General features: G+C 34.1%; 1 protein-coding gene across 3 annotated transcripts in view; it reads right to left on the bottom strand.

The window, feature by feature from the left end:
* Window positions 1–11,267, bottom strand: part of LOC121985180 (rRNA biogenesis protein RRP5-like) — a 28,280-nt gene extending 17,013 nt beyond the window's left edge. Inside the window, exons 1-16 of one of the 3 annotated variants that reach the window (XM_042538477.1) lie at window positions 10,956–11,267; window positions 10,729–10,884; window positions 10,416–10,636; window positions 9,827–9,967; window positions 9,494–9,667; window positions 8,209–8,305; window positions 7,910–8,019; window positions 7,709–7,831; window positions 7,529–7,600; window positions 6,538–6,630; window positions 6,001–6,114; window positions 5,794–5,913; window positions 1,615–1,800; window positions 1,439–1,513; window positions 1,154–1,290; window positions 195–326 (exon numbers count right to left, since the gene is read on the bottom strand). In XM_042538477.1, the coding sequence (XP_042394411.1) occupies window positions 195–326; window positions 1,154–1,290; window positions 1,439–1,513; window positions 1,615–1,800; window positions 5,794–5,913; window positions 6,001–6,114; window positions 6,538–6,630; window positions 7,529–7,600; window positions 7,709–7,831; window positions 7,910–8,019; window positions 8,209–8,305; window positions 9,494–9,667; window positions 9,827–9,967; window positions 10,416–10,636; window positions 10,729–10,882 (1,949 nt within the window). In that variant the 5' untranslated portion in view covers window positions 10,883–10,884; window positions 10,956–11,267. The remainder of the gene's footprint in view (window positions 1–194; window positions 327–1,153; window positions 1,291–1,438; window positions 1,514–1,614; window positions 1,801–5,793; window positions 5,914–6,000; window positions 6,115–6,537; window positions 6,631–7,528; window positions 7,601–7,708; window positions 7,832–7,909; window positions 8,020–8,208; window positions 8,306–9,493; window positions 9,668–9,826; window positions 9,968–10,415; window positions 10,637–10,728; window positions 10,885–10,955) is intronic. The other 2 variants (XM_042538475.1, XM_042538476.1) reach the window with 2 other exon arrangements.
* Window positions 11,268–17,570: the final 6,303 nt, after the last annotated feature.

Here is a 17,570-nt window from a genome sequence, read left to right as displayed (position 1 = left end):
TCATGCAGAAGCACGCACGATGCATGACAAAGAAGGTTCAGATCAATTAGTGCGAGCAACCTCAGTGTAAACTTTGTGCCCTTCAGCCTTCTTCCTCCCATTTCACAAATGAGGAAGACAGAGGAGGATAAGAAAAAAGTTTATAAGGAGTAAAAGACAATGAACCAAAGGACTAAATATTTAGAGTTGCAAACCTTGTAGAGGATGTGATGAAACTAAGGTTAATTCTTCTTGAAGAAGCTATACTTGTTATTCTACACTTGACCACTTGCCCAACGTGAAAAACAGAATCAGCTTCAATTCCAGGCACCAACCCAAGCTCAGATCTAGTGACACAGAGAAGAATGAAAAAACATTGGCTAATAAAAATTGAATTAAAAGGTGAGGTTTGATTTATTAAATTTCTAATATATACACTCAATTAAAACCAGCGATAAACATATGTGAAGCTGAAAAAAATTGTTAGCACTCTGGAAAATTAGTTTATGAGACAAAAAGACAATTTTATCAGTAGTTTAACAAGAATAAATTTTTATTGACTTAAAATTAATCAAATTGAATGGACCTATGCAAAAAACTAATCCTAACAGCACAAAGGAATGTGATAACTAGAGAAATGTCCATGGAAACATTTCATCCAGAGAATAAAAAGAAATGATAAATTGGTCAACATGTCATTTGGCAAACTCCAAAAATGCACAGCATAGATTTTTCTCTAAAAAACTAAAATGAGTGGTATTAGTAACTAGATGTATTTGGACAGCCATATTTGATAGAGTTTATGATTCATAAAACAAATTCAAAAATCAGTTGCAGGGAAATGAAAAAACTTGCCAGATCTAATTAGGCATTGCAAACTGCAACAACATAAGTCTTAAATCTTAAACAACTTTTTCTTTGAGAAGACTTGGTAGTTGTTATGTAGTTGTACATCTACTCCAGATTAATTAACAGAAAATTTAGGTTCGAAATCAAGCATAATTCATTTGCATTACTAATATTCTTTAGGTAGTACAAATGTTAGAAAAAGGCAATGACTTGGATCAAAAACGTAGACATATATGAACTAACTCCAATGGCAGACTTCATAAAATGAAATTTATAGGAACAAGCAAGCCAGATCTTTTAGAAATGAACTGCAGAACATACTAACCTGGGGGCAAAACCCTGAACACCATTATAAAACCTTACAAAGCATCCGTGCTTTTCAATTTTGCAAATCCATCCATGTGTAAGAAGTCCTTCAGTTGCATCAGCATATGACGATACCACGTTAAGCTTGGATTTAACCTAATGATTAAGAAAATTTCTAGAATTAAAGATATGAAAGTGCACATTATGAAATTCGACATTAGAAATAGCAAGCATTAATATATCTATATGCCAATATCTATTTGTAACAGGAAAAATAACTTCTTAGCCAGTGAATTGGGCATACTAGTGATTTCTTGTAGGTAACAGTAATTTTCTTGTGCTTACAACCGAGCACGCGAAAGAGTAATTCAGCTCCAACCTGCAGATTAAAGATAATATATAAATGAAGGTGATAGAACTCCAAAAGATAAGGAATGCATTATGCTATACTGAAGAACTAAAATGAGAAGAAAAAAAAACCTTGAATTTTTTTGGTGGCTTTGCAATGTCTAGCTCTGACATGTGCCGGAGAGGGCAAAGAACTTTTATGCCACTTGATAACTGCACAAGTGCATCAAAGTTTCCAACACTAATCACTTTGGCTTTCACCAACATTCCTGGCTTTACATCTGAGTGTGTGAAAATAGGCCCTTCAAAAGCACTAGCCTGCGAGCAAAAGAAAAATGGATCTCAGAAGATTCTACCATACCCAAACAATCTCTTTCCTCCAAAATGAACACTCAAAAGTCAAAATAGATTTGAAAAAAAAAGTAGGGGGTTAAGGGGCAAAACTTTGTGGTCATTGTAATGAAAGAAAACCATCATGTCATATTTATAGAACTCAATATGAATCTCTATAACAAAATTGCTAATGTCAGACTACACCCCATCATACATATAACTTATGACTAGTGAACCTAATAGCTCAAAAACACTCTTAAGCTGAAGAATAGATATTGTCAATGTTCAATTTATCAATAAACAAGAAGATTGATGATGCAATCATCTAGATGGAACTTTAAAAAGTTGCCAATTAAATTGAAGTTGATGAAGTATTCAAGAGAGCTTGGATGATGGTGATGATCTTCAAACAGTTTGATAAAATATTTTTAGTTGACTCCCCTAAAACAAAAGATATCATAAGATTCTAAAATTTGTGAGGGATAAAATGACAACTTGTGCTAGTTGCAGAGTGAAGTAGGCAGTTTAGAGTTCCAACAGCAACTCTTAACACATGGAATTAATATCAGGGAAAGACAGACTAGCAAATTCTAATATACTCGGAGAGAGACAAGTGTATCTGAGAGAGATTGAGTGAAGTTCTCATATCTAATTAAGAGAAAGACCACTCTAAATCAAAAGGACTCCCCCTTTTCCAAGTCACAAATGGCAAAGGACTAATGAAAGTATCGTGAATAAAAGAGAGATTGTGGTTCCAAATCTCCTGCTCTAATTGAAGAGGAAAATCAAGAGGAGATTTACTTGTCAACCATTTTGGAAAGTGATGTCGGAAATGCCAGACAATAATTAGTCTCATCTTATGTCATAGACAAAAAGTGAATGAGATGAAATAATGATGTGAAATTTGAATCCTAACAATACTTAAGACAAAGAGGAGAAATTTAAAAGAAAAAAAAAATGTAACTGATCTGTCACACTCCTCTTTTCCTTTTATTTGACTTTATCACTCTTTCTTTTTTAAACTTATGTTTATTTATTGCTATTACCAAACTCATGTCCAAGATACTACACAGCATTTGATAGGCTCTTTCCTAATCCAACTAGGTCAATCTAAGTCAGCAGAATTTGAAAACCACAATTAAAAGTGGTTAAATTACTACCAAAATCAATCATTTGTTTTCTAGTTGATCCAAGTCAAGATTAACCAACTTCTGGGAAGATAGCTAAAATACTAGTTAATTGAGATAAATTCGGCGCCATGGTATGCCAAGTCATGTTGGTCAACATGGGTTAAATTTACCATTCCGCCAATCGACTGGTACCGACATGGCTCTGGAATTTATTCATTTCTATTTTTCATTTTTTTTAGAAAGATAATTCCTTTCTCTGTTCCTTTCTCTCTCTTAATTTTCCCCCTTCATACGTTAATTTTTTTCTCCTTCATCATTAATTTTTTTCATCCATCTGTTCACGATGTATAGAGAAAAAAACCTCTTTATGATGAAAAAACAAATTATTAGGAAAAAAATAATTAAATAAAGGGCAATCTGGTGCACGATGCTCCCGCCAATGTGAGAAGGGTCTATTGTTTTTTTTAAATTTATTTTTATTATTTTTTCTAATAATTCTTCATTATTAAAAACAATAATAAAAATATAATATAACATAACATAATTTCTAACCTTGTAAAATATATTACCATGAACTATGAACTACTTATTGTATGTATAAATTTAGTTTAATTTTAAACTAATCAAAATAAATTTAGTTTAAATCTACATGATCCTGTCATGTCAACTTGATGGACTTCATCTAACCCTAGATTGACTTTTACTCAATGAGCATCAAACAGCTCACAAGGCAATATCAAAACTTAAACTGAGCATTCAACATCTCAAAATAATTCAATAATAAAATCTATACAACAACAACTACGTCTTATCCCACGAGGTGAAGTCGGCTAAATAATAAAATCTATAACAATCAAATATTAATAAAAATATTTTTTTAATTAATATATTATTAAAAATAATGAAATTGTATTGTGCTGTGTTGAGACCATATAATTTTGACCATATACAGAAACTTTGGCATAGCTCAAAATTTTAAACCTGGATAACAACTATAAATTTTAAGAAAAAAAAGGTTAGCATTATGATTTGAGCATGATACACTATTGAAACCATATCATTCCGATAATAAATCAAAACTTCAGCACAACTCAAAATTTTAAACCTTGATAGCAACTACAAAATTTTACGGGAAAAGGCCAAATCTCCTTTAGAATTAAAACCTGACAAGCTAGGAATCTCCTAACGTAATCCTCAAGCACACACTCTAACCTATGGATAGATCACCCCACCCAATTTAAAAGTTATGGCCCTTCTTTTATCTGTATAATAAAGCCTCAATTTCTCATTTAGGGCATAACTACAACAAGGAGTTTCTTGGTGTTTTCCTCCACCAATTCACTCTCAAAGAAATTGGATCCTTTCTTCTAGTGTTAGGGACTTATTCCAATAATTAATGTTTACCCCACGGTAACTTAGGAAAGATTTACTGTGATTTCATTGCTAGGATATGTTTTTCTATAGTTATAGACTCTAATTTTGTGCTTAGCCTCCAAATTAGATTTATGATAATGTAGTATTGAAATGTGTCTCGATAAAATCATAGAAATTGATAAGTATTGCTTTATTCCATAGTATAAGATAGAAATATAATAATTAACAGACAACAACAGGGCATGCATATTTTGGATTAGTTGCTTGGATTTATGTGTCATCAAGTTCTATTAAAAATACATTTCTATTAAGGCTTAAAATTTTGTTCCAAGGTAAAGTTTCAACTCCCCAATTGGAATGGGTGTTGGTGTCATGCCAGTACATGTTTAAGCATACCAACATGCCGTGTCGAAAGCACCGAGGCAAAGAATTGAGTGGCCTTTGGATGTGAGGTTTGACACGTGGTGCCAAAGGCATTAAATAGGACAAGAACCAAAACGCTTCACTTTGGAGAAAATATCATAAATTAGGAAATTATTGCCACTTTGACTTTCCATAAAAAGACAGGGTGGAAGGTAGAGTGGGCAAAAGAAATTATATTTAAGATTATATTTTTATTTATATTAAATATTTAGACAAATTAAATTGAATAAAATTGAACCACCTAATCACCACAATCAATATAATGAAAATTGCTCTCCTGTTTCATTGTTCTCCTCTTTCCCAATTTGTGAATAAGAAATCAAGAGGAAAATAACCTTCTTTCTTTTTAAGTTTCCCTCCCTCACTCCCTCAGTACCATCACCTTTCTAACAAAGTAAACAAGCCATAGTTGATTTTTTGTTCATTATAGAATCCCTTGATCATCATTAAATTAATTATTACATCTTTACTTATTATATATATATATATATATATATATATATATATTTTGAATTTGTTTACCCGATACCATGGCTAAGAATTTATGATTTGTTGTTCTAAAATCTTTAACAAATCTTCAATTTAGACCAAAGGACACACCATAACCACACAAGAATCCCATTTCCTTATCCTCATTCAAAAGCTAATCATAACCACTCAGTTTTAAATTCTAAGAAATGGTATCTTCATTAATCTCTAATTATTGATGAATATAAAAATAAATAAATACTCAAATGTCAATAACTCCAACATAGATTTTTGTCCATCAAGCTTTAAATATTCTATTTTTAAAAATAAGTCAATCATCATTTTACACTATTTTATAAGATACGAGTTATCTCTTGATAGCAATTCTTCAGTTAAAAATCCAAATTGATGATGTTCACCATATAACAATCATAGTAATTGTTGGTGTTGCACCAAGATTATCATTCACAAGAAAAGATGATAGCAAGATGCATGCACAAGTGGTGCAGACTTACAATCTACAATTAACTTCATATTTCACCAATGTCTTCCAAAAATATAAGCTATCTTAAGAAAAGCATACCTTCAAAGTACCAATTGCCAATCCTTCAAGATGTTTCATACCAAGAATGCGAACACGAACATTATCACCTTCCTTGAAATTTTTCTCCAGTTTCAAGGTTTTATCAGAAGCATCAAATGTCTGTTCAAATAGAAGGGATAACTAGTAAGATCACAAAATGTCTGATGTTGTAGGAGTGGCACAGCCATGCAGTGGTACTGGGCTTACATTGACATATGCTGGTGAAGGTGAAGGAGAAGAAGGTATCTCCAAAAGCAATCCAAGCCCCTTATCAACCCTCAATATTTGTGAATTTTCATAAATTTCTCCAGTTTTAACATACTACAAAGAAGGAAAAAACAAGCATTTAGCAACGCACACATCAATTTGATTAATGAAAAAAAAACACAATCTATCAATCCAGCTATATCTTCCTCAATTTCCCTAAACCTAAATAACCAACGCATTTAAAGAATGCTAAATATTCTAAGATCTTAACTAAAACTTCTACGTAATCCAAGGAGTATAAATTTGGTATGCCTCCTTGTATGCTTGGATTGACAAGGAATTAGAGAGAATTTTCAAACTATTAAAAAATAAATTCCTCATGTTCTTTATTCCATGGAGTTGATTGTCATATAATGATAATTGAGCAGCTATTTATCTTTATACACATTTTGTTTGGCTCTCTCAAATAGAGATACTGCATCCTCCAAACAAATGAAAATAAATTAGCAACATCAGAAATGGTTTCAGAATACATACAGCTGGTGGAGCAATGTTATCCACGAGAAACTTATTCAAGGTCAATCCAACAGCCCTAGTTGATGGATCAACAAACAATATTCGAGCAATCACCTAGAATAAAAATACAATGAGCATAAGGTGAGATAAAGGGCAGTAGATCAGTCTATTCAAATGACAGAACTGAAATCCACCCAGAATAAAATAGGACCACAGAAGTATGATTATAGAAGAAAGAGGACACTGCAAAAGATAATCAAATAATAATAAAAATTATTTTTTCACAACAATAAATAGAAAAACCACAAGCTTGAAAGATAGGGAAATAGATAGAGCTGGCAATAGAAAAGAAGTAATCAAGAAAAATCATGTCTAAATATTACAGTAATGGCCCGCAAAGAATGATAATAAGTAGAATCAAAATTTGTTGTTCAACAGAGTATGCCAGACTAAGTTGTAGTGAACCAAAAATGCACCCATAAAGTAACTTGATTTATCAAACTGAGACAGTTGCTATTCATATCAACCAAGTTTAAGGTAGACATAAGGTCAACAAATAACAAATCAGTGTCACACACTAACTTCCCCTAAGTGAGCTACAACCCACTTGGAAACATTAAACAATAATTGTCGATATCTGGCCACATAGCACAACTCATTGACTTATTTGACATGATCCTGAGCCAAATTGAATAGCCTCAAATTAATAGTTCACACATTAGATAGTCAGAAGTGTAAACTGTTACTTTAATATATTTTAGTGATAACCTAATATGCGCCACATGCCGCATATGTGTGAAGTAGGTCAACTGCTTGCTGCTTTAAACATCTTTTTATAATTTTGATGATCAGATAAATACAAGAAATAAGTGTAGTTCATTCTATAATACTAACAATTGAAAGCATCTTGAAAGCCACAAAGCATTGCAGCTCATGTATCAAAAAAAAAAAAATAGAAAGCATGGTTATTCTCCAGATAACAACTAACTCATTGACAATGAGAATGTAAAACCTTTTTGTTCTGAGCATAGTTGTCTTTCCATGTTCCACTTTGGAAAGCATTCTCTAAATGGAACATATCAACCTATCAAAAAGTATTAAATTATAAGCAACCAGGTGAATGCATCTTATTCAATTTCAAAGCCTTGCACCTTCAAAAAATATAAGCAATGAAAAAATTGAAAGGCCATACAGTTCCAGTGAAGTATGTAAGAAATGATAGCATTATTCCATTATCAAGAACAGAAGTCACTCGAGCATTAACCATCATGCCTGGAACCAATAGGTCAATTGAGAGTCCTTTAAGATCTTTAACCTGTGATAGAATATCAAGACAATAAAAAATTAGATTAATTATAAAAAAACATAGACAAATGAAAAAACTGAAACATACAACATGTTTTGCGACCACGCCAGGATCAGAATCAACATAGAGAACAGCTCGATCTTTGTCAATGCTTTTAACACAACACTGTATAAATTGTCCTGCCGTAAGTTGATTATCTGCAAAACTAGATAATATAAGCACATTGGAAGGAGAAAAGTCCTGAGCAATCTTTTCTGTCAGTTCATGCAATGGAATCAACAAAATCACAGTTAGAAAAAAGAAAGAAAATAATCAATGATAGACGGTAGAAAAATCTGCATATGGAACAAAAAAGTGATTGAACTCGGACCCCGTGCAGTGGTTACCATTTTGATTCCTTGGCAAAAATCCAGTAACAGATGAGACTCCAAAATAGATAATGTAGCCATGATCCTCCATGCTCTTTACTTGAGCATTCAAGACCTGGAAGGCACCAAAAACATTCAGTTACAAAGAAAGTTTTTTTTTCCAACAAGATGTAAGAACTTCCAATATGCCTTGGCGCAATCATAAAATAATATTGTATGTAACCAAGACATAATCTACATTTCATGTTAAATCATAAACTTTACCATAGACATAATCTATATGTCATGTTAAATCATCAAGAAAATTTAATTGGAAATATAGTTGAATGCATGGAGATACAAAGAAAAATCAAATTGGACTGCCTTCTAGTCTAAACTTTCTTCATAAAGAGAACTTTAATATCATCAGCACTCACCGCTCCTGATGGAATGTGAATAAATCTAAAATAATATTTAAACCAAAGATTGTAAGCTATTCATCTATAGTATTTTATTTTATTTTAAACCCATAATAATAATACAATATAATAATTTAATTTAGTTTATACACATTAAAGTTCATATATTATATCCATAATCTCCTCCTCCCTCAATGTTCAGTATTTGATATCGTCTTTCATGAGTATTCTAGGTTGCAAAACAGTCACTGTTATTCTCCAGAGTTATCAAGTTTTTGTTTAGCTCATAAAACATTCTGAGTCTGCTCCTTTTTTCCAATTCCTACCACACCAGAGGTGATATTTAAGATGCTTCTCGTACCTACTCCCCATTGTCTATACCACCATCTTCTGAAATCCAGCTAACCCAAAATTTCAAATACAAATATATATCCCTAATCCTCGCCCTTGCTCTATCAAATGTAGACCATCCCCTCCATGATCACATGACCGCAAAGCTTGACCCAGCCCTCCCCCAATACAAGATTCAGTACATATAATGACTTCATATGCCCCACAGTCTGAACAACAGGAACAGAACCACGAAGAGTTAGCCCCCAAGTTTTCAATTTCTCAACTCCTCTTCTCATGCAGCATCAAAATCTCCCCGACCTTCATGAATAAACTTTGCCATGTCCACCATGGCTCTCCACTCTATGTTTCCCCCTCAACACAGTGACTCTACAAGCAATACCCTACAAGTGAACATTGGTATCACATTCCCCTTAAGGATAGCCTAAATCAATGCACAACTCCAAGATAACTTGCCAGAAGTAAACTTTTGCATAAACACTATACATGATAAGGCCTAGGAAAAATATAAGTTCAGTCAAAAGAAATATCCAGAAAAAATTGTTATAGAGTACCATTCCATCTTGAACTGCATCGAGAGTGAGGCCTTTGTACAACAAACTCAGGCGGAGTGACAACCAAATTCTTTTATTTCCTTTTCCATCCTTCTCATCATCCACTTGCACGACAAAACAAGCTACAAGTTGCCCAACATGAAATATGCTGGACAGCATACAACCTTCAGAGTCCTGAAAAAAAAAATCAGAACATACTAACTGTGGAATTATTATCTATGAACAAAACCAAGTAACCAACTTAAGTATTTACTACAAACAATCCAAAAGAAGTCGCCTGATTGGCGCATTCATCAAAAAATGTGTAACACACAAAATATGCATTTTCAATACCTTGATTTCAGAAGCTGCAAGCATATCTGTTGTTTGTTCTGCCCGAACAAACCCTCTCAATCCCCCAGGAAGACTGATTGCAAGGTCCTTTTTATTTACTTCAACAACAATACCCCATAGCTTCATTCTAGGAGAAATATTCTGAACAGAGAAGTAAAATCGTATTATGACCTGCATGTCTGTGCAACGAATAGTATTTTTTAAACAAAAAATCTCTTTGTGCAAAACTTCAAACTGTTCCAGAAGAAATTAAGGTATACATTTTGTACAATCCTCTCCTGACAGTATAGTGGAAATGGCAACAAAATTTTGCATCAACTGCTAATCAATGTATGGCAAGGATGAAGATTGGTAATCCAAACAGTGTGATTGGCATGGCAAAAATAAAATTTACAGGATTCATTTTAAATTTTTAATAATAAAATGTACATTTCATGTTGACGAAAATTGTCAATTTTATGCTAGAAAGGATGTGTTATCTTCATGTTTTGTTAAAACTAAATCCCTAGTAAAGGACATAAAGATATAATGTTGCAGGCATAAAATTTATGTAACATATGTCAATCAAAAACAAATTGTTAGAACCGACCTTTAATGTTATTCGATTAGCAAACCTGGGCAGCTTCCCAGTGATACCATCTCCGGAAAGAAAACCCAAATCATCTTGCACGTTTGTTAGTGATCCCCTCAGCCCCTTCTTTCTCAGATTACCTTTCCCCTTCCTTCCACTACTTTCCTCCCTTTCAAATTCAGCTTCTGCTTCTGCACGAGCCTCTGCCTCCTCTTCCCGACTTAGGACTCTCCCTCCACCTATCCACCAAATAGCCAAAGTTAATGCCCCTCCTTCAGAATTGAGATTTAAGAATATGGAACTGCAATGAGATGGACAGGAGTTATGGAACCTCTGGGAAAATCAAGGTCAGCATCTTCCATGATAACGGAGGACGGCGTCTTCGAGGGAGAGGAAAGGTTGATCCCTGCCTTCTTGAACTTTCTGGAAGGATCTCTGTCGACACTTTCTTTCTCTCCAGCATGTTTTCTCTTGCCAGCCGCCATGTCTAAAAGAGGGGGCAAAAGGCCAAAAGAGTATCAGGTTTTTGTAAAGGGTAGAGTAAAATCGGTTGCTTACACTACCAAATAAGAAGCAGCGCCTCCGCTGCTTGCTTTCGCTTTCAATCTGAGAATAGGAGAGGCGGAACGACTGTCACCTCGTCGCCTGCGATGCCTGCCGATAGAGAACCTCACTGAGTTCCCTTCAACCAAAACTGAAGTAGAAGCGACTGCCGGATGAAGGCCGGAGCTCACGAGGAAGAAAGAAGTAGACACGCAATGGGAAGGAGGGAATCACGAGATTGTGGCCGTATGGCGGGATAAAAAGACGAGACGGCGGCGGCGGTTCTTCCTCAGAAAAACCCTTGTAAAACAGAACAGAGTCGGATAAATTTTTCATATATAATAACAAGAACAGAGTCGGATAAATAACAAAAATATTAAATTGATGGACCGGCGATTTTTTGCCACCACGATGTCAATTCAAAAAAAATATGAAAAAATACTGACCGGTCTCACACCGGTTTTTTTTTTTTTTTTGTAATGTTGGGTTCATCCAACCTAAATACAAATGATTAACTAAATTCAGTAATATTAAGTTTAGGGATGATCGATCTGATCTTATAGAAATTTCTTATTAATTATTAGAATAAATTATGAAGTGTTCATAGTGGATAGTTCATGAGTCCAGTATCTTTTAGTTGCGTGTCTTATTTGGAGGAACAATTCTTATAAATTCTCGACTTGAACCACGGATGCTTGGGTAACAATTTGAATATTACATCATAGTCCCAGGGTCGGGGTTCATCAAACCTAGGCCAACCGTCCCGTAGACGTCCGGATCTATTTTAGACATACCAAATTAATCTGGAGCAGTTCTTTAAAAAATAATAAAAATAAAAATAATCAATAAAATAGATGGCCAATAGGACCCAAAAGGGTTATGTCTGCTGTCGATTCTAGGAAATTAGGGAAAACCAAGCCTCAAGTCTGTAAGCCTCGAGAAAAATATCTAATTTCTTAAAAAGACTTTGTCTAAAAGTGGTCGATGCTTTGATACCCAAGAAGTCTCCTGTGTCTTACCAAAGTCTGAAAGCTAATTTTTGAAATATACATTTTAATTAACTGACGATTAAACCTAAATCTAACATAGAATCAAATTCTTTTCAAATTAAAAACTCATATCATATAATTATAAAATACTCTTGATCGAAAACATAGATCGGATAATATAAATAAGGATTAATTAAAATTTTATTAAATTAAATTAAAATTATAAATAAAGTCAAATAAAATAATATTAAGTTTAATTAAAACTTAATTTTAAAACCATAATTAAATTAAAACTTAATTTTAAAATCAAAATTAAAACTTAGTTAAAAACATAGTTAAAAACTTAATTTTAAAACCAAAGTTACAACTTAATTTAAATATTTACTTAAAACTTAAAAATTTGAACTATAACTAAAATTAAAACTTTAATTCTAAATTAAATAAAATATACTTAAATTAAAATAAAAACGATGTCAGGGGCCTTATTCACCTCAGCCTGGTGCCAAGATTGAGTTCAAGTGCCCCGCGCTGTCTCTATTAGGGATGTAAACGAATCGAACCGAGCCGAATAGTATCGGCTCGAGCTCGGCTCGTTTAAGTTATATTCGAGCTCAAGCTCGAATCGAGCTTTTATCACAAGGCTCGAGCTCGGCTCGTTTTAGAATTACCAAGCTCGCAAACAGTTCGAGCTCGGCTCGTTATTAGCTTGATTATCAAAGTTAACGAGCCTAACTCGTTAAACGAGCTCGGTCTCGTTTTGGGGCTCGTTTAGAGTTCATTTTTGACTCGTTTTAGATCTCATTTTTTTCCCTCATTTTTTTGCTCGGTTTAAGGCTCGTTTTTTTGGCTCGCGAGCCTATAAACGAACATGTTCACGAGTCCACGAGCCAAATATCCTTAAGCTCGAGCTTGGCTCGATAAAATTGTCAAGCTCGAAATCGAGCTCGAGCTCAGCTCGATAAGATAAACGAACGAACTCGAACGAGATTTTTACCGAATCGAGCTCCGAATAGCTCGCGAACCGTTTGGTTCATTTACATCCCTAGTCTTTGTAAAATCAACCCATGGTTTTCTGAACCCGCCTATAGAATTGGGCTTCGAGCATTCAAACCCGGTCCAGGTATAAGCGTCTAGACCGTCTCCAGACTCTTAGACTCACCTATTTAAGGCACCCAAGACTACAACCTCAAGTACTTGAACACAGGGTTTGCCTCTAGTGAACTTTCGAAATTAATTTTTTTTCTTCAATTTAAAAAGTTTTCTCTCGGTTCTCAAGCTTGTGTAGCTTAAGATCAATCGATGTCGTCATTTCTAATATAAATTTTCAAACACGCCTTGGTAATACCCTAAACTTAAAAATTTTTTATTAATATTAGATTAGAATTTCAATTATATAATTTTGTTGAGTAGGAATAAGAGACAGAACACTAGTGCTGGCTTCTCTCAGACTCCCAATACTGACCCTAGGTTTCCTATCGAGACACTTACAATTAGATTTTTATCCCTCTCCTACATTCCATTGCATTCTAGGTATCTATATAGGAATTTCTTTATAAGGTCATGCATGCCATGTGTTGAGATCATTGACCACTGTAGACTGTATGGCTTAGTTTATTATTCTAGTCCAATTAACATAGATTTGTGTGCTAAATTGTACAATAATTTAGTTAAAATTGATGATCTCACATACACTACTAAAGTAGCCAATAGAGATATTACTGTATCTCCTACCGCCATTAGAGACCACTTAGGGTTGAAACCCTCAGCGTGTCCTTTTTTGAACTACCCCTAGGGATTTACTATTGGGTCATCTCTACTCACACATCACTTTAGATATGATATACTTGTAATTTTTTTTTTTTTTTTTGGTCAAGGGGCACCGAGAGTATCTCAGTTTTGATTTATCATGCTGAGGATTTAGAATTATGTCTTATATAGGGTCCTTGTATTATGTAGTTTGCCCCTTACAACTAGAGATGTAGCCATAATGTGATCGTTTCACTCATTTCTCCTTTACGCATTGTGTTAGAGGCTAGACATAGATATTAGTCTGCATATGTTCCATGTCATCATTTACTCAGTCAATGTTAGCATTAGTCGATGAGTTCACATGCCTTATTGTTATATTCTGACCTCATACCTAGCATCATTAGGCTTTGATGTCGCCTCAAGTGATGTCAAAGTCCTAAATAAGTTTGAAATAGTAGATGCTAAGAATCTGTCATTAACTGTTGTTCATATAAATGATCATGGAGTCATGTCTTGGAGGAGAAAGGATCAGCATCAGCCTGATCCAGAGGATCAACCTTTGCCTGACCCAAATCCAGCAACAAAGGAGGATATGCCTAATGTTCTTGCTGATCTTCTTCAACTACCTCCATCTCTAGCTCCTTCTACTCTAGAGAACAGAGTTATCAGACTTGAGGAGTCTTATGTCCGTCTTAAGCAATCCCTGACTAGTTTTTGGTAGGAGATGTACAGTTTTAGGGAGGACGAGCAAACTCATCACCTTGAGTTGATGGATATGCTCCGATCTTGAAGATCAAACCACTCTCCACCACATCGATTGTAGATGATCAGATTTTATGTTTTGAGATAGATGTGTAGTCAAACTTGATTTTCTCATTTTGCTTGTAGTTGACTTTAGCTTATGCATTGCCTTACATCTTAGTGATTTTTGCTTATGCTCATATGTTATATATATATATATATATATATAATAAAAAAAAATCAAAACTTATTTTTGATTAAGTGATGGACTTGGCCTAAGTTTTCTTTCAAAAAATCATGAACCTATAGTTCTGCATAGCCAACATCTCACAAAGCACATTAAGACTACCTTGCTTGTATATTCAAAACATTAAATGATGTATGATACATATGGTCTTGCCTGGACTTTAGATTCTTATATCAGTGCATCAATATAAATCTGTTGATCAAATTAAGTAATTTTTCTTAGTGAATAAGTAGCTAGATAAATATACTTCTAAGTAAAAACTATTATCTTTTAGTAGCTAGTTAGTAACTAAAGGTTATAAATTTAAGGATATTATTTTTAGATAATTAATTTTAAAACTAAGTTTTCAATAATTCTCTGTATGTTTTAAAGAAATATTAGGTTAAGGGGAAGAAATGTAACGTCCGCCCTCCCTGCTACCCTAAGGGACGGGGCTACGATACTCTACGTATAAATTTTTCTTTTTAAAACAGCGGAAGACTTAAAATAATTTTCATAGTTTTAATAAAACTTTTCTTTTAAATTTCTTTTGAACTATACTATCACATGGCATCAAAATCATAACATCAAATCCAGTGGAACCATAATGTCAAGCCACACATGTTTAGGTATCACAAGTCATAAAATACCAATGCATAGTTCTTTAAAGAAACTTTAAGCAGGTTCTTATTTATTTGGTTGCCTAGCCACTGCCACACACATCTTCGTTGCCCCTCCTGCTGCTCCTTTAGCTCATCCAGCTTTTCCCTTTATCTGTGGTACAAGGAAAGTAAGCTGTGAGCACTCATGGCTCAGTAAGTTCCTTTCCTACTCACTAAAGCCAAAAATCAGCACATAATCAAGAATGCATCAACAAGTCATAATCTCAACTAATCATGGCATAACATAGCATTCTATTCAAGCATGTCATGCATCATAATATAATCACAACTAGTCATAGCATATCAAGCATCACCATGACCGAAACATATACATAGTGCATTGCATAAAACATAGCTAGACATGGCATAACAAACAAGTATTATGGTATATCAAAGCATGGCCGAAACATGTATATCAAAGCATCATACTATGGCCGAAACATGTACATCAAGGCATCATCATATCTATGGCCGAAATCTATATATCAAGCATCAACAAATCCATGGCCGAAACATGTCTATAAGGTATAGCATGAACATAACATAATCATACCTTATCATGACATATCATAATCAAGAGCATAACATGAAACATAGCATAATCATAAGGTGTATGCAATATGATTTTGGAAAACATGTATCCGAAAAACATGTGTATGTCTCATGATCTTTAAAACCATTTTCTTTTACATATATACTTGAAAGTAATCTCAACATAAGGGGATCCCGGCTATGTACCACTTACATATTGCGCGCAACCTTGTAGGTCCAAGGTAGCAAGTCTTGAACCCTACGAGGCAAACATACTAGACCCTTAGTCCTAGGGGCACTTAGGAGCCCATCCCTAATGAGGTCCTTAGTCCCCGGGGCGCTTATGGAGCCCACCCTTGGTACAAGCCACTCACATATAAAGTAAAGTACATGTCATACATATCATGTATCATAAAAGCATGCATCACTTAGGCACACATCATATCGTAAAAGTATGCATCACTTAGGCATACATCATGTCATAAAAGTATGCATCACTTAGGCATACATCATATCATAAAGGTATGCATCACTTAGGCATACATCATGTCATAAAGGTATGCATCACTTAGGCATACATCTCATCATAAAGGCATGCATCACTTAGGCATACATCATGTCATAACAATATGCATCACTTAGGCATAGATCATAAAAACATGCATATCTTAAGCATAAAGCATATCATCAAGCATGCATGATTTAACCACATAGCATATCATGAAAGCATGCATATTTTAAGCACTAACCATGGCATCAAAGCATGCATAATTCAACCACATATCATAACATAAGCATGCATATTTTAAGCACAAAGCATATCATATAATAAGTCATAAATCACAAGCATACAATTTAAGCATAAGGGTGTATCTTGTGATTATCCTATCATAGGAAACATGATATCATATTTATCTTGGTTTTAAGCTTCCTAAACCCTTGTGGCCGAAACCCTTTAGAGCTCAATTTAGGTTAAACACAACATCCAAGCATGTGGCACCTAAATTATCATCATAACATTTTCATAGGAAGCATTATAAACATAATTAACTTAGTTTCTAAGTTCCTCAAGTCCCTAATTTCATATGGCTGAAACCTTACGGTGTGAAACAAGGTTCCATATGACATAAAAGTATGGACAACTTTAAATCATATTTATAACATTTTTACCAAGGAACAAGGTAAACACATTTGACACATTTGAATTAGTTCCTAAGTTCTTTAAGCCCTTAACATATGTCATGGCCGAAATTTAACAAGTTCTCATTAGGGCTACAAACAAGCATACAAGCATGTGAACTTGGACTAACATTATGTATAAATTCATACAAGGCATCATACAATAGTTATGGCCGAAACATACCCTAGCATCATTTTAGGTCATAAACCAACATATAGCAATTGAACCTTGGCTTTCTACTTATCATATTTCATGTAGAGTGACATGAGCATATTTAATTTAAGTCCTAGGGTTTCTAGGGCATCTATTCCTTCATGACCGAAACATTCAAGGGTTCATTTAGGTCATGGAAAAATTATACAAGCATGTGAAACAATCAACACATTATCCTATTTTCATAAGAAGTACTTTTAACACATTTGGTTTCATTTCTAAGGCCTCTAGGTCTTTTAAACCCTACTTGGCCGAAACTCACAGAATATAAACTTGCTTCAAATAGCCTAAAAGCATGAGAATTTATACAAGTTTCATAGCATGTATAAGGACAAGCAT

The sequence above is a fragment of the Zingiber officinale genome, chromosome 5B (genome assembly GCF_018446385.1).
Source record: "Zingiber officinale cultivar Zhangliang chromosome 5B, Zo_v1.1, whole genome shotgun sequence".
NCBI classification, from domain to species: Eukaryota; Viridiplantae; Streptophyta; class Magnoliopsida; order Zingiberales; family Zingiberaceae; genus Zingiber; species Zingiber officinale.
The sequence above is the reverse complement of the archived record's forward strand: the minus strand, read 5'-3'. Positions and strand labels throughout refer to the sequence as shown.